The 22,269-nt window shown below is 43.8% G+C and overlaps 1 protein-coding gene and 1 non-coding gene across 2 annotated transcripts in view; one reads left to right on the top strand and one right to left on the bottom strand.

The window, feature by feature from the left end:
* The window catches only part of LOC126419619 (EF-hand calcium-binding domain-containing protein 4A-like), a 759,654-nt gene that overhangs the window by 121,749 nt on the left and 615,636 nt on the right, over window positions 1–22,269 (top strand). Inside the window, exon 2 of the mRNA XM_050086810.1 lies at window positions 9,299–9,417. Coding sequence (XP_049942767.1) covers window positions 9,307–9,417 — 111 coding nt within the window. The 5' untranslated portion in view covers window positions 9,299–9,306. The remainder of the gene's footprint in view (window positions 1–9,298; window positions 9,418–22,269) is intronic.
* Trnal-uaa (transfer RNA leucine (anticodon UAA)) lies at window positions 13,230–13,312 on the bottom strand. The gene has a single exon. It is a non-coding gene; the product is annotated as a tRNA-Leu (tRNA).

The following is a 22,269-nucleotide window of genomic DNA, read 5'->3' as shown; positions in this document are numbered from 1 at the left end:
TATTCTGGTCCAGGTATGTGCAAGAAATTGCTCAGTATTCGGAAGCTAATGTCTTGTTAATGCGGTCGTAGCAGTAATAAAGCAGAAGGGATGGAGAAAATGTTATCCATGTTCTGTATTCGTTACACCGTTTATTCCACTTAATATCTCCCGCATTTCTTCTTCACCTTCACAGAGGATAGCAGTGACACCAGCGAATCATATCAATGATGTCCCTCCGCTTAATTTTAACCCCACTCTGGGTCCTTCCTTTTATTTCCCTCAGTCCTTATCCATGTATAGATTGAATAGCAAGGGCGAAAGACTACAGCCCTGTCTTGCACCCTTTTTAATGCGAGCTGTCAGTTCCTGGTTTTCCGTTCTTATTGTTCCTTCTCGGTTCTTATAAGTATTGTATATTGTCTGTTTTCACCTATGGCTTCCTCCTATTTTTCTCAGAGATTCGAACATCTTGCACCATTTTACGTTGTTGAACGCTTTTTCCATGTCGACAGATCTAATGAACGTGTCTTGACTTTCCTTAAATCCTGCTTCCATTATCAGTCGCAACGTCAGAACGCCCTCTCTTGTGTTCTTACCTTTCTGAATAGCCAGCAACCTTGCTTTGTTTAATACACCAGTTCTCGTCAGATTACCGAAGTTAATCAACGTTTGGCGTGGCTAGTACTTGCGTGGGTACGCCACGAGCTGCTGGCTCCTTTCCGCTGATTCCTCAACATCAGACTTTGCACCAGTGTCCTGGACAAAGCGGCGGCACGTCATGAATTGAGAGCGTTCGCCATTGTTGTTTCGTCGGGCTGGAACTTCTAGCTCGGCTGCTGCTGTGGGGTTATGCGACAGTAGCCGTCTATGTGATGGCATTGGATTTCACCCTCTTCTTCTCTCGTCATCGTCCAGTACAAACATAACAACACACTGCTCACACACACACACACACACACACACACACACACAGAGAGAGAGAGAGAGAGATACACACACACACACACACACACACACACACACACACACACATTACAGTCACCTACACTTTCAGATTCGCTTAACTTCGCAACGCTCACACTTCGCGAAGGAAGGTTGCCGTTGTGCGAGGAGGACAGAACTGTACATGTCCTTCTGGGTCTCCCAGCCTACAACGCCATACGGTTCGTGTATAATAATTTATCACGTCACGATCGCTTACTTATGTAAAAATATTGACGTTACCCCGTTTGTGCAAAAAGTTGCCAACTTAAGATGTGCTTAGCTCATATATATGGGCGTATAACATATTGTCACATGAGAAAAAGACGTGCTTTTCACAATAAGACAATAAGATTTACATTCATTGAAATGCTAAACGACCTCGGATGTTCCAAATGCCTAACAGTATTTGTTTATATGTATCTGTACGAATCTTTTTAGTAAATTAAGCACATCTGAAGATGGCGACTACTTTCTTAACTGATCATGTGAATATCTGTTACATATCTAAGCGATACTGGTGTAATGAAGTATACAGACATTTACAAAGATGAAGAGGCTGAAAAATGTTATTAGCCCTCCACCAATGTTTCGATGTTTGTAAAAATATCTTCTTCAGAAGCAGTGGGCCTTGTTACATCACATCATGGTACATTAGATTAGATAAAGCCGAGCGGCTCTTGTCACATATTTGCAAACAAAAGGTTATATTGCTACAGGTGTGTAAACTATTGAACTGAAAACGTACGAGGCTCTAATATGTATTTTGTTGAACGGAGCTGCTCATAAGGCCTGTTGCAAGTCTGCTGGCGGCAAAAGTCACCGCGAAGCTTTCACCTGTGGGTGAGCATACAAACAGAACAGATGCGCCGTGTGTGCACATGTTTCGCAACCTGAAGAAAACGCCAGGCAGAGTGGGTTGAGCGCCTCGATGTACACAAAAATGCTCGCTGCAGATATAATGGACGTGTCGCTTGTGAGTGTGCGGATTCGTAAAGTTGCAGCAGTACGTCCTTTCATAATATAACAATGAGCCGTGAGAGGTCAGTGCGGAAAATTCAGGTTAAAACGCCCGAGGCGCATGCAGTTCTGTGACGTCACTTGAGGCCAGCCAGTGGGGGTCGCTCAACAAAGCTGATGTTGGAGCGCTGCTGACAAGGGAGAAACCCCATGGCACACTCCTCAAATTTTGTTGGACAGCCCGTCAAAAACTGAACCAATTCAAGCATGAAAACAAAAAAATGGTACAAATGGCTCTGAGCACTATGGGACTTAACATCTGAGGTCATCAGTCCCCTAGAACTGAGAACTACTTAAACCTAACTAACCTAAGGACATCACACACATCCATGCCCGAAGCAGGATTCGAATCTGCGACCGTAGTGGTCACGCGGTTCCAGACTGAAGCGCCTAGAACCGCTCGGCCACCCCGGCTGGCAAGCATAAAAACAGAAAGATGGAGAACTGAACTATGAAAAACGAAGCAAAACAGGAACATTGAACGGTTCAAACTTAAGATGTGCAACACTGAACGAATTTGAATTGCCACAGTGTCGTGGTTATGTGGTCACGGTGTCGGGCAGAGATCGTGTTCAAATCTCCATCGCGCCGCATGTTGTTTTCTTCACAAAATTATGAACTGTCCCTCCGGTCACTGGCGTGCCTGTTCAGTCTATCCAAATTTTTTTCTCGTTGCATTGAAATCCGTGTTTGTGTCGTGTAGCGCCCGTTTGCAACAGTGAGGTGTAAGGACGGGATCTCCAGACGTAAGTACCTCCTTTTTGTTCTACTTAAGTACCACGCGTTATGAATCTTACGTTCCGTTTTGGAAGTTTTGACTCTTGAATTCCTTTGTTGTAACATGATTCACACTCGTTTATTTGTTGTTTTCATTTTTGTGAGAACTCTATGCGGCATCTCGCCTGCTCTTACTATTCCTCACATTTACTTGCGACGGTATTATTTTCGTTACCACGTGACTCATATTCTATAACCAATGTATAGTATGAAAACTGTCAAAACTACAGAAGAAGAATAGACACGTCAATAGACGCTTCGAAAGTTCATAATTTTATGAAAAAAATGGTGCACGAGGGAGTTCTGAACACGGATCTCTCCCGTGGCAGTTCAATACCGTCACCACACAGCCACGACCCCCGTGATTCTTGCATCCACTCGATGTTGCTCGGCTGCAGCTTGGACTAGTCATTGTTTTTATTTTGTTTCTTTTTCTCACAGTTCAGTACACTTTCTTCTTGTTTTCATGCTTCATCTGTGTTCAGTTTTGTAGGGGTATCCACTGAGCCATCTTACCATTACATGTAAGTGGTGTGTGTTGGGGATTTTGCCTTGTGAGCGAAAAAGCCCAATTGTGTCCCACATATGCGGGAACTTTTCCACAGGCACAACCATCATCCTTACGTTGTAGGGAAGTTATGTGCTAACAAGTACGTACTTACAGCACTATGTGCAACATAGTAGTTCCATTATGCAGGTTTTATTAATTCTTGTCAGATGACAGTTACATTCCAATACTTTTGGAGCAGCGAACCCGTATGTGACCTCTGTATTCTCTTTCATGTACAGTCACAGCGTGACATCGTTATAAATAAGAAAATTAGCTAAACAGCAAAAAGTAATTTTTCATTGCGAAAGAAGATCGCGTTGTTGTTGTGATCTTCTCTGCGAAGACTGGTTTGGTGCTTCTCTCCACGTTGTTCTGTTCTGCGCAATTCTATTCGTTTCTGCAAAATTGCTGCAACCTACATCAATTATAACCTGTGTACTGTAATCAAGCCTACGTACCATTCGGCAGTTTTCACTCCTCACGCTTCCTTCCATGACCAACGTGACTATTCCTTGATAGCTCAAGATTTCCAGACGACCGAGCCCTTCTATTAATCAAGTTGTGCTATAAATTTTTGCAGGGAGTCTCAAAAGAAAGTTAACATTAGAAGAGTTCTCTGCGAATGCGCAACACATCGGAGGAGAGTGGCGGTACGGTTCGTCGCTTCCTTGGCCCTTAGGAATTCAGTCGATAAGTAACGCCTCTCGGAAGTTAGATGCTTCCCTGAAGAACTGACCGGACATTAACTCAATTTTTCTAAGTCGAGATCAGTTTACAGAAGCTGCTTTCAAATGTGCAGAATATTTTAGTTCTCTTTCCATTTAATTAGTCTTAAAAATTATTATTTTTTCGTTATTACATACTTTTTACCCAAGCTGTTCAAGAAGCAAAGTAAATTCTATACCTTACTAGATATCCCTTTTCTCTTCGAATAAGAGTCTACACGGCGGCTACAATTAAACTTTCGCCACTTGAGAGGGGCCCCCACCGAAAACGAGTGTTGTAGGATAATGTAACTTCGTGGAAACATTTGTAAGGCCACGCAACGCTGGAGCGTGGAATGTTCAGGTGTCGTGACACAGCATGTGCACTGCTTGAAGACACATTGCGTCCAGCATTATTAACCATGACAACAGTCAATTCTTCAACAATCTGTAGCGCAGTTAGCCACCCACCTCTCCCAGGAGAAATTCCCAAATCACCAATTAATTCGAATTTCCGAATCATGTTCTCCAACCTCGGCGCAGGGGGTTGGGGGGGGTTGAGTTGTTTGGGGGAAGAGACCAAACGGCGAGGTCATCGGTCTCATCGGATGACGGAAGGACGGGGAAGGAAGTCGGCCGTGCCATTTCAAAGGTACCATCCCGGCATTTTGCCTGGAGCGATTTAGGGAAATCACGGAAAACCTAAATCAGGATGGCCGGACGTGGGACTCGGCGCAGGAAGAGGGCTTTTTCGTGTCCCTTTAATGCGTCGTCATTCGCGAAGAGCTGCAGCACTGTTGCTGTTGTTTTGCTAAAGCAAGCCCTGCTCAGCTTGGCCAACCTCGCTGACTGTCTGCAGCTGTAATGCACACTGGTACTTGCGATTCAACCCTACGTCGTTGTACCAGTACCGGTGCCTGACTGCAAGACATGATATTAACACTACTAACAACGTAAATCATGCAGCGCAGAATCTGAACATCGTTCCTATAAAGTTGGGTACCCATACGGCAACTAGTTTTCTGTCTACACAGGCTCAAGTTGCGACAGTTTACATATCAATATCCTGCACATATTAACTAATTATTTGTGACACAGCATATGTAAATTATTTCTCACACTGTCATCAGTGTTAGATTACTTATATAGATCTTTAGTTTCAGCAAAAGTGCAAATTTATATCGGCATATAAACGATGAGGTGCCCAGCTTTTCACCTAAAGTAAATTTTGTTTCCTTAACGACGTGTGCAACCTGTTTTCACCTAGACCAGCAGTTTATTAATACCGATTAAGTGTAACTATGATAATTTTCTGCATCAGAATAGCAGATCTGTACGAGAAAAATTTAGTGGAACGACTCTTTCGTAAATTTGACTAGAAGTTACATTGGGTATTGGGTTTTTTGTGCTGTTGTTTCGGCCGCTCAGTAGGCGCCCAGCCTGGAAATTTTCCCTGCCAAGGTAAGCAGTGGACCTCTGACTCCAAACGGTAAAGTAATAGAACTGCCTTTATTGGTGCACGGCACTTCCGTAGTACCTTTTCAACAAATCCAAGTAAGTGTCACATTCGCCTTTACTATGACAACAGAGCTTAAGTGATCGTCCCATTTCATATCGCTTCTTAGAAGGTGGATAGGAATGAAGTAAAATGAAATAGGTACTTAAGATTAAACAAACTTCAGATGTCAGTGCCACACTTACTCACAGTACGTGTTAAACTAAGCCTGTTTCTCCTCTTACAAGAGAAACAAATAAGTAGTCTGCAGCTTGCCTTGCTAGACGCAGTGGAGTTGAGGATGTGGTGCCAAAAACACGTCTGCAAATTCTTCACGTCTGTCAGGCCAAGCCGTCATAATGGCTGCCCCTAGTAAGACTGCTTCCAGCACAGTTGTGCAATCGCCGCAACACCACAATTTAGCCTGGTTAAGTCTTGCAACTGAGGCTAAGAGTCACCAGAGGCCACTTCTTAATGCAGAAGCGCTAGTAAACGTTTTCTTCCAATACCACGGGCGTATGTTGGCATAAAATAGTAATGTCTTGCGTACTGTACCAAAACACGACCTCTCACTATCGCTGCTGGTAGTCCACTCTTCATTGCTCAGGCTGTATGCGGTTAACTTTTGCCCACATAAAAGGTGTTCCCCAAAATGAAACGCGCCAAGACTAGCTTTTACTCCTATCTCAATGCTGTCCGCCGGGTCTGTCTACTGCGCCTTTCGTCTTGTACAAAAGGCGTTCGCCAAATGGAACGACAAGTGCAAAAACTTTGCCTTCCTTGGGCGTAATGGCTTCCTTCTTTCTTTCAAAGATATTTTGTACTTACCCTAATAAAAATAATATCAAGTTAAGGATGAGTTCATACCATACAGAAATGTGGCTCAGTCTGGTTGAATGGAAAAAAAAAAGAAGAGAGAGCATATGTTTCTAACATGTATGGGAATTGGATATAAGTCCTAATGACCTTCTCCCACCTCTCCCTGTTCATCTCGTCCTGCCTCTCTCTTTTCCCATCTCCTCTTCCTTCCCCTCTCACTGTATCGCTGTCCATCCTCTTCTCCCTTCTCTCTCTACATCTTCTCCTGCCCCCTCAGTCTGTTCATCACCTCTTCCCCCTCATTCTATCTTCTCCACCCCCCTTTCTGCATCTCCTGCTGGGGCCTCTCTGTCCACCACTTCCTTCCCCGCTTCTGCGTCCATCTTCTCCTCTCTCTGTCTATTCCCTCTTTTCCGTTTTCTACATCCAGTTCCTCCTACACCTATTTCCACCTCCCACCCCTACCCCTCTCTGACCTTAAGCCATGATTATTGTTATTGCAAATTCAGATTCTGTCGTAGTATACTAATCGTAAGCCTATAAGCCAGAAATGCAACTGTCCTCTTTAATAACGTTTCACTATTATACATATATTAAAAATATATTGGCAGTATGTGTCCATAAGATTATTACAGTAACGTGTAAGATTTGAAGTAAATCGGTCGAGTGCGCTTTGAGATTTTTGGTTATATTACATATTCATTTATGTGTTACATATATTAACAATAGATATGTAAAAACACGTACGTATTCGAATGTAAATGTGTATCAAAATTTCGAAGAGACTGATCAACTATCGAAGATTTAAGATTTTGAACAAATGAACACTTACATTTTTTTATTTGCATAGATTATATAACTTTAAAATAACTGTGCTTTTTACATTCTAATACACTTTCTCAGAATCATTAAATAAGCACGTCAGATCTCGACAGCGTACTAAGTGCTTGGAATTTAACACTGTTCTATTATACATTTCTAGAGAAAGTAGATGAAAATTAGGTGGTAGATATTTTGGGAGAACAATTTGAGCACGTAATGAAGTCGAATCATCTGATGATGTGTTGCAAACGTATCGAAACTTGTTACGATACCGTTTGTGTGACCTGAAGCTGAAAAATAAATAAATGAATTTTGTTTGCAGGAGTGTGGCTGTGTTACCCTAAGTTAGTAACCCTAGTCTGAGCGTCTAACTGTACTTACACCGCTGGCCATTAAAATTGCTACACCACGAAGATAACGTGCTACAGACGCGAAATTTAACCGACAGGAAGCAGATGCTGTGATATGCAAATGATTAGCTTTTCAGAGCATTCACACAAGGTTGGCGCCGGTGGCGACACCTACAATGTGCTGACATGAGGAATGTTTCCAATCGATTTCTCATACACAAACAGCAGTTGACCGGCGTTGCCTGGTGAAACGTTGTTGTGATGCCTCGTGTAAGGAGGAGAAATGCGTACCATCACGTTTCCGACTTTGATAGAGGTCGCATTGTAGCCTGTCGCGATTGCGGTTTATCGTATCGCGACATTCCTGCTCGCGTTGGTCGAGATCCAATGACTGTTAGCAGAATGTGGAATGGGTGGGTTCAGGAGGGTAATACGGAACGCCGTGCTGGATCCCAACGGCTTCGTATCACTAGCAGTGGAGATGACAGACATCGTATCCGCATGGCTGTAACGGATCGTGCAGCCACGTCTCGATCCGAACGGCCTCGTATCACTAGCAGTCGAGATGACAGTATCTTATCCGCATGGCTGTAACGGATCGTGTAGCCACGTCTCGATCCCTGAGTCAACAGCTGCGGACGTTTGCAAGACAACCATCTGCACGAACAGTTCGACGACGTTTGCAGCAGCATGGACTATCAGCTCGGAGACCATGGCTGCGGTTACCCTTGACGCTCCTACGATGGTGTACTCAACGACGAACCTGGGTGCACGAATGGCAAAACGTCATTTTTTCGGATGAATTCAGGTTCTGTTTACAGCATCATGACGGTCGCATCCGTGTTTGGCAACATCGCGGTGAACGCACATTGGAAGCGTGTATTCGTCATCGCCATACTTGCGTATCACCCGGCGTGATGGTATGGGGTACCATTGGTTACACGTCTAGGTTACCTCTAGTTCGCATTGACGTCACTTTGAACAGTGGACGTTACATTTCAGATGTGTTACGCCCCGTGGCTCTACCCTTCATTCGATCCCTGCGAAACCCTACATTTCAGCAGGATAATGCACGACCGCATGTTGCATGTCCTGTACGGGCCTTTCAGGATACATAAAATGTTCGACTGCTGCCCTGGCCAGCACATTCTCCAGATGTCTCACCAACTGAAAACGTCTGGTTAATGGTGGCCGAGCAACTAACTGGCTCGTCACAATACGCCAGTCACTACTCGTGATTAACTGTGGTATCGTGTTGAAGGTGCATGGGCATCTGTTCCTGTACACGCCATCCAAGCTCTGTTTGACTCAATGCCCAGACGTATCAAGGCCGTTATTACGGCCAGAGGTGGTTGTTCTGGGTACTGATTTGTCAGGAGCTATGCACCCAAATTGCGTGAAAATGTAATCACATGTCAGTTCTAGTATAATATATTTGTCCAATGAATACCCGTTTATCGCCAGCATTTCTTCTTGGTGTAGCAATTTTAATGGCCAGTACTGTACTTACAATCGTCCAACGTTATCCAATAATACAGGATGGGCAGAATGCAAAACTGGCGCGGATACGTTTCACGCACCTTAAGGTATGCAACCACACTTACGCATCCCAACCTCGGTTATAAGATGTAAGTTCGGTTGCCTACCTTAAGGTAGATGAAATGTTTGCGCGCCAGCTTTACATTCTGCCCACGATGTACAAAGGAGTGCTGCGCTAGCCATAATAATAGCAAGCACATATTATGTGCTTGCTCCAGAGGCCGGAGTGTGACGAGGCGGTTGTGTCTGTGTTCGGCAGGAGCGGCCATGGACGGCGCGGAGACGGCGCTGGAGCAGCTGGTGACGGAGCGCGCGCAGCGGCTCTTCCTGCTGTCCGATGCCGAGCGCAAGGGCTTCATCGTCCGCAGGGACATGCAGGTAGGGTGCAGCTCGCGAACTTCATCTGTCATTGAAGTAATTACTGGATGCGCGAGACCAAGGCAACCGTGACTGCTCTGCGTGTTTAGTGGTGATCAGTTTGTGTATAGAGTATAACAAAACGATAACATAGACTGTGAGTGGTTGTAGAGAATGTGTTGAATAAGATGTACGTCGGGCGCTTCAAAGCGTAGAAGTTACGGGGAGGGGACAGTGTTTGCCGCTGGGCCATCCCTGGAATAGTTACTTGAATTGTAGCACTGACTCAACTGACGTCACTGCATTCAGGACCTCAATAGTGTGCAAACCGCTAAGCGTGGTATCAGCGTCTAAAACTCAGTTTTTTGCGAGAGGGGTGTTCTTGTGGCAGGTGTTATCCCCTTTAACATACTTTATTTCAAATGGCTTTGGGCAAATGCCCATACAACCAAGTACAAACTGTCACCGTGCCTATACAAGATGTCCCAAGACGAATGGTTAATATTAAGGGATATGACAGAAACAATCATTGGAAGCAAAAAGGTATTCGTCTACGGTAATGTGAAACAAATCTCTTCTATTGCAAGCTCTTTGCTTTCCATATTTTGAGAGGTGATACTGTGTATCAAAACAATAAAAAGTGTTCAGGAGACATGAGTTATAAAGTGCACCCCTCAAGAGCTATGAGCACTTGCTCTTCTTCGCTGCCGTAAAACACATCTCATATACTGAATACGTGCTGATAGCTCTTAAGATACGCATTTTAGAGCCCATGTCTAGACAGTTTCTTATTGTTTTGGGCCATACTACCTCCTGCCAAAGTGTGGAAAGCAAAGCGCTTACCGTAAAAGAGATTTATTTCACAGCATCGGAAATGTGCTCATCGCCCTTAATATATGCGTTTTAAAGTCAGTTTTGTCTAGCCTTTTTTGCTTCGCATGATCGTTCCTGTGAAAGCCCTGAACATTGACCAGTCCTCCTAGGAGGCTCTCTGTAGAACGTTGAATCATTCAACACGACTCATTTTGTTGACAATTTTCAGGCTAGATCCGGCTATACGCAGCTGAAAATCAACTTTATCATGGCATATACAATTTTTTTAAAGGCATCATAAAGTGACATAATTTTTAGTTGCTTTTTAGTCGCTGCTCCTATTGCGTTCTTACTTCGCTGGCTTCAAAACTATTCCTCTGCTCCGTCTTTCGAATTTTCGTCAGCGCAGTGTACAGGTGTCCAAGGGAACATGAGAAAGGGATTTTTCAAATTGAATGAGTCGGCTTAAAAGTAATGAAACCATTGTATTCAGTTGCACGGAATACGGATGGCCACATCCAGGTCTATCTATGAGGCCATTAACCAGTTTCGGCAGCCACAAGATAATGTTAATTTCTTGCCGGAGCTAAGTACGAAGGTAACTGAAGGAGAGGATGCGCGTCATTGCTAGCTGCTTGGAGAAGCCGGTGCCAGAGATCCTGCTTGGAATCGACACTCCCAGCTGGCATCACGTGACTTCCCTCCCACAGACAGTTTGCTACCCACAGTGGGTGCAGGCTGTCAGCAGATCACGTTCCACGGGAACAAACAACTTCTAGTGAAGCGACTGTTATACTTGGCGTGTATGCGGTAACGAATTATAATCGAACAATAGTATACTACAAAAAAGCTAGGAAAAGTTTTAAATGCCAGTAAGATGGGCTAGGCGATCTGCGAAATGCCGGTGAGAGCATGAACACAAATTTTCGTCATCATGTGTTCATATTCACAATACTGTGCTACTGAGAATGCGAAAGATTGGATGCTACTGAGAATGCGAAAGATTGGAAGTAGAAGGACAGAAAGTAAGTAATTACACAAGTAGAGCAGCATCCACACAGCTTGCCAGTCGTAACACTTTTTCATTAATAAAAAAGACATAATTTTTTCCTTAAAGTAACAAATTAAAGGAACTAGTCAGAAGATCAAAACTTAATCATTAAAGAACCCTTTTAGAAGTCTAATGAGTCGATTGGTAGGACATTTTCTGAGGCATCAAGGGATCACCAATTTAGCATTGGAGGGCAGCGTGGAGGGTAAAAATCGTAGAGGGAGACCAAGAGATGAATACACCAAGCAGATTCAGAAAGATGTAGGTTGCAGTAGGTACTGGGAGATGAAGAAGCTTGCACGGGATAGAGTAGCATGGAGAGCTGCATCAAACCAGTCTCAGGACTGAAGACCACAACAACAACAACAACATGAGTCGATAAGTGCATTAAAAAGTTTGATAATGTAAAGAACTCAGTCGCCTTGTAAGCAAGGTTTTGTAGCATCGTTGGATCGCGTTTCTGAAGACTTGTTCCTATCCTCTATTTGTTCCGCTATAACCTATCGAAGGTAAAATTTCTTCCATTCCTTGATCTCGGCTGATACAGTCAGCCAGTGTAAAATTTTAGATAAAAATACAGTCTTGGTTACGGTAGTCAGTATCGTGTTGCTACACGTTGCGTATTGAGAAAAACAACAGACCGAGAAAAGAACCCTGTGGTATCTTCTTCTGCTCGATCCCCCCGCCCCTCCCTTCCCCCTCTCTGTTTCACAACATTCACAGCACTCCACTCACAACCATATCTGTTCTCCGTTGACTGCAGTACTGCCTTCTGTTTTCTGCATATGAAATAAACCATTGTTCAGATTCCCTCCCTAATTCCATAATGTTCCAAGTTACACAAAAGTATAAACGCGTTTGTCTTTCACGTAGCTGTCAAAAGTGTTGGTGAGAGGGAGAGCGTAAGGCGTGGAGGGGGTAAACAGTCTTTCCCTCGCTTCCTTCTGCCCCGTGGCTTCTCATGGCCTGTGTTCTTGGCCATCTGATAAATACTGTCTTACTGGTCAACCTTGCTATTCTGTGTTTCTTTGATCATCGTTTATGGTGTCCTATTTTCGTTTATTTCGTAATTAGAGTGCCGATGTAGAATTTGAAAATTCTTTTGGAACGTGCATATAAACATCAGGTCCGTGTCAGAAAACGGACTGGAAAAGCCCTACCATTGTCGATATTTTCACTGAACAAAACGAAAGGTGTATTGTGACGAAACCATGTTTCAGTGGCTGCAAAGCGCAGACTCATAAAATATTTATACCGTCTCTACTAATACCGCATCTATCATTACAAAGAAAAAATGTGACGTTTTTATGTATTTATATGGTTAGAACGTAGTCAAGTCATGTACTGTTAGGATCATAATGTAATCTCACTCCTAAAAAATGTTTTTGAAAGTTACGTGTTATGCTGCTCTGGACCAGGTATGAGTGCACACCGAACGCCCTGTCACATTCATGCTGTGTGGATACTTCCCAGCAACAGACGCTACAATCATTGAATGTGCCTCTCCATAATTCATGCAAAGGCGACAAAAAATTTAAAGAAGAAAGATTAAGAAACAGAAAAATACGATAGCATACTCTCACAGTATTCGAGGCACCCTGCTAAAACTTAACGAACTCACAATGAAAATAGTTCCAATTGGTGTTTTCTGGGTGAAGAATATTGCTTGCAAAGCCACAGACAGAGCTATTCCAAAACATGGTATAGGATATAAGAGAAGGGTAGTATGCGCAGTAAACAAGCTTCCAAGTTAAAGTTCAGAGATAGTGTGGATACAGCAATGACAGGTTTCCACCCTAAACATGAATGTTTATACCGATATTATATCAGTAACCAATTTTTTTATTACGAAAAAATAGTGTATTTTTTAATGCACTACTATTAATGAGTTGGACCTAAGACAGCTTTAGCGATATCTGCCCGTTCATGTAGAGAGGATCGGCGCTGAACGCAAAGTGTAAAAATATAGTGCCAGGTGTGGGGTTCGAACCCACGCTCCCTATTGGGAACCAGAACTTAAGTCTGGCGCCTTAACCGCTCGGCCAACCTGGCTACGTTGTGAATTTGGCACATATTTTGCTTTTCTCCTTCTGCAGCTCTTGCAGGCCGTACGGACAGCTACGAGTATTTTAGTGTACGTTACGTATAGGCGGTCGCCGCCGATGCACTTAGCAAACATCGACCCGCGTCTCGTATTCTCCGGTAGACTATTTGCTCAGCGATCGGAAATTTCTGCCGAGGAGTGGTCGTTGCAGAACACCTGTTTGCTCACCTTGTGAGTAACTTACAGCAATAGAAAATGAAGCAAGAAGTGGACATGATGTAGTTGTTGTGATGGAAATGAGCGGTAGGGATAAAGGCAGGAATTCGTGCACTTTTCCCATATCCATTAACCAGGAATGTAGAAATATTTTTGTGAAGATGGATCATACAGACTTTTTGAACCTACAGATACGTGATTAAAAAGACACACACTACAGACATCAGAATGTGCGAGTTGTCACTAAAGGTAAAAATACAAGCATGCTGTCGAAGTGTCTGTTTCTGTATTTGTATCATTGTTTTACTTTCTGTTACACGATGTTGCAAAAATTTCCACAGGTGTTATACTTTCCCCATCCTTCTACGAACTTCTCGGCGTGTGTGCTAAGTGTATATTACGCGAAGTTTTGCTGCGCGCCCGAGCGCGGTCGGCGTTGATAATAGAAATGACTGCAACGACTTAGCTATGTACTCTGTGGAACGAACGACGCTTACTACGTGGGATAGCATTATGAACTTAAAGAGATTTTCTTCGGATTATTTCTCGTTGAAGGAAAAGTTGTAATTTATCAAATTACGTCCAATATGGGACGAGAATCTACACACTGTATTGAAGAATGCTGAAGTAGTGAATTGTGAAAATTCTGAAAATATATAATTATCTACTTAAGATAGTTTCAGTGAATTCCTCGATAATTGTTGATTCCTATTTCATATACCAGAAACTTTCTCGACGTAAGACACAGGGAAGCGGGAAGGATGACGGGCTTGGTCGAATCCTGCAACGCGATAAACTTTAAAAAAACGGAACTGCCTGTTAATGCACTACATAGCGAGAATACCCCGATCATACTACACGCTGAGCGTCGTCATAGCGCATCAGACGAATTACCTGACTCTTAAATCAGACGCAGAATTTCATTGCAGATACATTTCAAAAAATTCTTTCAGGTTTCTTTGACACTACATTTACATTTGATCTGTAATACAGAGAATCAACACCCGGTGACGATGGAGACATTGAATTCCTTTCTACAAAAAGAGAATCTAGTCACAATCAACAAACATCTGATAGACTATAACATATATGCCAACTAGACCTTTTTACAGACATACAGTTAATTGTTTATCTTGGCCGTCAGCATTCAATTTTATAAACATTGTTTGAATATTCTAGTTATTCAACACCCGGTGACGATGGAGACATTGAATTCTTTTCTACAAAAAAAGAAATCTAGTCACAATGAACAAACATCTGATAGACAATAAACATAAATGCCAACTAGACCTATATTACAGACGTTCAGTTAATTGTCTATCTTGGCCATCAGCATTCAATTTTATAAATATTGTTTGAATATTATGGTTATGTAAAATATATTGTCTTCCTCAGATGTGGAGCACACATACTGTTCCTTATTGTTAGAAGTCCATCCAAAGTGAATGGGACACGGTGCAACACGCTAACGATTGTTTCCTGTCGCCATCAATAAAAGAGTCTCACAGAAATTTAGGACTATCCAGAATGCTATTCCAGTGCATAAAAAGTTATCAGTGAGTAGAATTTTCGAAATGATATTATCGCCATTTGTTTATATGGAATATGTTTATTTCACGATCTAGATTACGGCCTTAGTCATACGATTCTCAATATGAAAATGGTCTAAGGCCGAAGTATAGATCGGGAAATAAATATACTCTTTACTGTCGTACTGTCAAATGCCGGTAATATAATTCCGAAAATTCTACATGACTGTGGCCCCCCAAAAAGAAAAAAATCAGCAATGAGGAGATGTCATAATATTATACCCTCACCAGCAAAGGCCGTAAAACACACTTTACTAAGAGTTGAGATGTTTCCCGACGTGATTTAACCAAACCCTAGGCGGATCCTTTGCCTTACTTAAACATCTGTTCCTGCTAATTCAGTCATACTCCACTACAGTCTCCAAACCCTTCTTCACAACATTGTCCCAAAAATTTGTTGCCGCGATGAGATTTCAAACTCAAGGAATAGGCCGCGTTTAACTAGCGCATAGGGTTACCAAAAATACACGCTTGACGAAAGAAGTGAAGTACGCAGCAGATGTGGCCGCATGTCATCGTAACTTTGTACACGTATACACCATCGGCAGGTTTGTTAAATGCTTCGAGCTGTAATTCTCTCTGATGGGTAAACGGCCACCAGAGCGCAGTACTTTTGTACGAGTTTAGTGAAATTACCATGCCTGGTATGGTATCCAGGAGTGAACAGCATCACATGGTGAATGATCACTGCGGAAGACACGGCGATGCCGCGTACTCATGTGAGAAAGCGTTATCAGTTTTTGACAGTGTTTGAACTGGGCCTGTTTGCTGGACTTCATTCAGCTTGCTGGTCGAATCTAGATTTGGAGTGGACTCGGATGACATTGGTCTGATGCTGGACTTCATGGAAACGTGAGGGCAGACATGCTCGCCGTCAAGGTCACGATCGACCAAGTTAACCGTCACAAGGAAGGGTCGGTTTACTGTCCACTACACACCCCGACACGTCTGCACCTGCTACGGTCTGTGTTGTAAGTCATAATACACCACAGACCGGAGACTAACAGCAGCCACACCGGGGAATGCGTTGTCTGCCAACAACACAAACGGATGCGTTTACGGAGGTGCCGTGACGGGGAAGCATCGATTGTTGATGAAAGGCGTCACACTGTCTGTATTCAGCGGTGAACAGCGGTTCTGTACTGTCCTGGACGACATCTTCGGCGAGTTTGGGCGGCGACTTGGGAGTGGCCTCATTTCTCCAAAGTGTTGGAGAGGCACAGCGATGCTACCCCTGGCGTCATTGCGGGGGGGGGGGGGGGTGAGGGGGAAGGGGGGGGGGTTGTCACGGCTGATAGTGTTCAAGGGAACACCGGCAGCACAATGCTACGTCACGGACGTACTGCTTCCTGTCCTGTGACGGGATAGTGCTTGCCCGCGCATCGCACGTCTCTGTGTGAACTGTCCGCGTGATGCTGAGGTACTACCCCTACCGTCAACTACGTCCCATTGTCAGTATCTAGGATATTAAGGACCAGTTTCAACAGTCCTTGCCTATGGAAATCATACAACGGGTACATGACACCCTTCCCAATCGAATGAGCGCACTCGTTTAGGCCAGACGTAGGCACATACTGCCAAGAGCTTTGTACACTTGGCTCGATTTTGTAATCACTCAAATAACATCACATACACTCTCTACCCGTCAAGTTCGTATTGTCCTCTCCTTCTGAGTTCTCAACTCTTTTTGTTAGGCAGTATTTACCAATCCAACTAATCAGGAGCGGTTGTGAAAGGCTGGGATTGGTTGTGACGAAGCGCATTTGCTGAACCAGTCAATCAGCGTTACGGAGATGCTGAACAAGCTCCAGTGGCGGACACTTCAAGAAAGGCGTTACGCAATACGGAGAGGTTTATTATCAAAATTACGAGAGAGCACATTCCGGGAAGAGATGGGCAACATATTACTACCGCCCACATATATCTCGCGTAATGATCACAACGAAAAGATCCGAGAAATTAGAGCAAATACGGAGACTTACAAGCAGTCGTTCTTCCCACGCACAATTCGTGAATGGAACAGGGAAGGGGGGATCAGATAGTGGTACAATAAGTACCCTCCGCCACACACCGTAAGGTGGCTCGCGGAGTATAGATGTAGATGTAGATGTAGATGTAGTCGCAGAGTCAGGTACTGAGCTTAGGGCGCAAATGCAGGAATCTTACGTCGCTATGAAATGTCAGGTTTGTATCGGTGTCGTGCGGACTTCTATGATGACTGCTTCTACAGTGTAGTGTTGTGTTTGTGCTGTTTTGGATGAAAGGAAGGGAGAGGGCGGAAACCCGGTGCTGGCAAATAGAGCCACGGCAGCCCCCGTGCTAAACGTTACTATTCGACGGACGGATTACCATCAGCGGTGTCAAATTTGCTCACTTCATGAGGCACTGCAGACAGGTTTCGAATTTAAACTAGGAAATTAGCTCAAAGACTGAAACTTCTCAATAAAATATTTGCTTAAACTGCTGAGTGACATTGAATGCAAGTGTCACTTCGCTAGCCTTCATCCTTATAACATTGACCTACTGAATTTGCCGTGGCAAACAGAACTCAATCTTTTCGTATTCATTAATTACTCTCAATATACAACGGTAACGCGATTTGCCTGCTACCAAATTAACTCAAACGAATGGCCCTGACTGAAAAGAAATCTTAACAATAACCTACACATTTCATTAAGCACTTACCTCACAACAATCTTCATTACGCGAACTACTGCAATACAGCGAGCGTCAATACTGACAGCTAAACAAAAGATTCTAACTAATAGGCATGTGGTTAGCAAAGGAAAGATTTTGTTGAAAACTAAATAATGTATTTTTTTTACCTTAATAATGTGACATCTAGTTCAGACACGAATATAACTCGTCATTGACATCTAGTGCAAAAGTATATTATCATGAATAATATTCAATCTCCAAGTCGAACATGTACAATCGTTAGCCTACGCTTACACTTCAGACCTCTACCCTCCATCAATGCTGACTTCACACATCTAACATCCATCACAGCTGGCTATTCACATCCAACTGCCCAACAGTATTTCCATCACTGTTGGCGGCTGACTTCCAACTGCCCAACACTACTGGCGATTAACTTCCAACAACGAGTCCGACCAGCCACAGAATCTCCTACAAAGAAAGCACAGCCAGAGATCCAGTGCAAAGCGCTACCACAGAAGCAGCCCACTTACAACTGGTGTTCAGGAACTTTACGCCACGACCACTCCTACCCTTGCCGGCCAAATACTGGCAGTGAAAATTTTATCCAGAACTAGCATTCGAACTGGCTCACCTCCCAGTCGAGCCCCACCCTACAGGAGTGCGTCAGCGACCTTGTGTTCGGCGGCGGGTACTGAACCACAAAAAATGAACTTTAACGACTCAGAATGCATACAATTTAAAACTGACTTCATAACAACTAAGTAACCAAACGTAAAGCCGCGCGGGGTAGCCGAGTGGTCTGGGGCGTCTTGTCACGGTCCGCGCGGGTTCCCTCGTCGGAGGTTCGAGCCCTCCCTCGGGTATGGGTGGGTGTGTCGTCCTTAGCGTAAGTTAGTTTAAGTTAAGTAGTGTGTAAGTTTAGGTACCGATGACCATAGCCGTTTGGTCGCATAAGACTTTACCACAAATTTCCAAAATTTCCAAACCTAATCTGTCTTGGAACAGATGAGCCACAATAATGTCTGCCAAGTTTTGAGATTGGCAGCACTTGTAGTAGCGATAAATTAAGTGACGCCAGGATGGATCTTGAAAGAACACCAAAAACCAAGCTATGAAAAGGTCAAAATCAACTAAACTAGCAGACGGATAGTGTCACTCTATACAACCACGGCAACAATTTATCGGCTGGCCAGGAATGGCTCGCATTCACTGCCCATGTCCGTCCACAGCATGGTCCATTCATGTACCGCCGCCGCGACCAAGAGAACTGGCCATCGGCAAGCTGCTGTTGCTGTCATCAGCGCACGGTTTGTTCTCCACTCATCAAGGAACAGGCAGCGCCCTCTTCCTAACTCTCAAATGCAGCCCAACTGGAGGAGCAGCACAGCGGCAGTTGAACGTCTCCGATTCACTAATTTACTAGAATGCATGATCACAAATTTAGCAGAATGCACGAGTGTGTGCTGTTCCTACTTCTACATACATACTCTGCAAGCCACTACACGGTCCTGCTTAGAGTAGCCTGTACCAGGACTAGCCGTCCCCTTTGCAGTTGCACTCACAAATGGAGCGAGGAATAACGACTTTTTGCATGCTGCCCCACGACCCCAAATTTCTCTTGTCTTCGTGGTCCTTACGCGAAATATACCTTGGAGGCAACAGAGTCGTTCTGCAGTGAGTCGCAAATGCGAGTTCGCTTAAATTTTCACAATAATTTTTTTTTCAAAAAAGAACGTCATCTTCCCCCCAGAGATTCCCATATGAGCTCACGTAGCATCTGCATATTACTCGTGCCGTGATCGAATCTACGGGCAACAAATCAAGCAGCCCGGCCGTGAATTGCTTCGATGTCCTCGTTTAATCATACCTGGCGGAGATCCAAAACACTCGAGCAATACTCAAAAGTTGATCGTACTCGTGATGCACACGGTGTCACTCCCAGTCAAGCGAAGCCGACAATTCGCCTTCTTTACAGGTTTGTTCAACAGTTCTTGCAGTACATCCAACATACACCCGGCGACATTCGCACAACGACTGGTGTACAACCCGTTTTGGAGCGCTAGATTATCTTTCACAAAGCATAGTACAGCGAAAAAATTTAATTTTGTGGAAGCCACAGGCTGAATGTGTTTTGAGAACCAAAATACGTTCCAAGTAGGCTCTATTCTTTTTATGGTCTTTGCGATCGTCCAACTTCAAATTTGAATCATTTTCAAGCCGATCCGGCCGGTGTGGCCGTGCGATTCTAGGCGCTTCAGTCTGGAACCGCGTGACCCGCTACGGTCGCAGGTTCGAAACCTGCCTCGGGCATGGATGTGTGTGATGTCCTTAGTTTAGTTAGGTTTAAGTAGTTCTAAGTTCTAGGGGACTGATGACCGCAGATGTTAAGTCCCATAGCGCTCAGAGCCATTTGAACCATTTTTTTCAAGCCGAAAGCTTCAGATACGTGCTTGAAAATGAGCCAAGACTGAAACTGGCTCATCGCACAGACAATAAAAGGCATACAGACTTCTTGAACCATGCTTTCATTCTCAAAATATATTGCAGCTTTTAGTTTCTTTCGATGTATCGATACACATTGATATTTTCGAAGTTCTGCCAGTCACAGCGTGTAAGCAAGTACGCTGGGACTATGTTGTACAATTATTTGCAAAAGCGGGAATCATGTACCCTGGAATTCGTTCTATAACTCCTTTGCAGCTTTGCAGGATGCGAGTGAGCGTTATCCTCCTGGAAGGTCACTTTCTACACACCCGAGATCCCACCGCATAATATGAATGTCTGCAGAACTTTCAGTGATTCCTGTTTAAAGTGATCTGTAAAAATTTGCGCCTGTTGCATAGCTGCGAACGTAAATGGACGTTAGTCTCAGATTCAAGGGCGGCAGGGAAAGAGAGGAGATGCACGTCCGTGAAATCGTAATCTGGTGCGGAGTAACATTCACTGCCAGCGTGTTGCTCCACGCCGAACATCGCAGCATGTAATCCGTGAGAGACGAAGGCTGGTTATTGACAGTTCAGGCGCGCAGACTGCAATGTTGCCGAACGTGGCTTAACGGCACTCCGCGCCCGATCGCTGCTACACGTGTTCTCTAGCAGCAGTAACAAAAGCATCGACAACGTGCAGGTTGTATTTGTATGCGTGAATTTATACGCGGTTGTTACTTGCCGTATGTAACCTCGAAAAACTGAAAAGAGCTATTGTAATATAATGAAGTATTGTAAGTTACTTGTTAAACTTCACAATATAAATGAAAATTATTTTTGCAAAATCGTCCAACAACAACAGTTTTTGTTTTCGTTGTTAAATACTAGCATTATTAATTAGTTCCACAATGAGCTACAGAATAATTTATCAATAAATTAACAGTTATAATCTGAAGAATATACTCAAATGTTCCTTACATTCCTGAGGGTGTTGAAGTTACGCTAATGGCAAAACACCACTCACATTACTGTCAGAATCTCAAAAAAATGGTTCAAATGGCTCTAGGCACTATGGGACTTAACTTCTCAGGTCATCAGTCCCCTAGAACTTACAACTACTTAAACCTAACTAACCTAAGGACATCACTCACATCCATGCCCGAGGCAGGATTCGAACCTGCGACCGTAGCAGTCGCGCGGTTCCAGACTGTAGCGCCTAGAGCCGCTCGGCCACTTCGGCCGGTTGTCAGAATCTCATTTAGAATAATTTTCTTCAGCACTACTCGAACTACCACTGCCTCTCAGAGGAATAATTAAATTTTCTACGCTTTCTTCCACAAAGCCTTCGTTTTTGGGTGCCTCTCTGATGACATGTGCAGTGATTTTCACAATTTTAGTCCAGGTTTCGCTTGTCACTTGATTGCAAGCTGGTAAGGAGATTTTCACCATCAGAGATGGTGAATTTTTTACCGCTTGGAGACGGCTGCTGTGGCCAAGCGGTTCTAGGCGTTTTAGTCCGGAACCGCGCTGCTGCTAGGGTTCGAATCCTGCCTCGGGCATGGATGTGTGTGATGTCCTTAGGTTCGTTAGGTTTAAGTAGTTGTAAGTCTAGGCGACTGATGACCTCAGATGTGAAGTCCCATAGTGCTTAGATCCATTTTAACCATTTTATTGCCTGGAGCAATTTAATTTTTGTTGGCGCCCATATCTCTTAAGTGACAATGGAATGGCAGAAGCCGAACGATTTCATGCCTGTTTTAACAGTTTCATCAGCTACGTATGTTGGAAATTGTGGTCCCTTGGGTCAGAATTTTTGGCAATTCAGCCTTCTTCAAATCTTCTCTGAAATACACTTATTATCCTTTCATTCTCTGAATCATATGATATTTTTTGCTGCCAAAGTTGATGTCTTATCTTGAACAACGGACTGATATGCGGCATTATCCATAACGATCACTGATTCACGTAGACGATGTCTCGAACCCGTTTCGAAAAACTACATTGTTCATCTGTTCGTGATAATCACCTGTGTTTTTGGAATGAAACATTAACAAGCATTTTGGAACAAAACTG

This window comes from Schistocerca serialis, chromosome 1 (assembly GCF_023864345.2).
Source record: "Schistocerca serialis cubense isolate TAMUIC-IGC-003099 chromosome 1, iqSchSeri2.2, whole genome shotgun sequence".
NCBI lineage: Eukaryota > Metazoa > Arthropoda > Insecta > Orthoptera > Acrididae > Schistocerca > Schistocerca serialis.
Note: the sequence above shows the minus strand (reverse complement) of the source record. Positions and strands in the feature narration are given on the sequence as shown.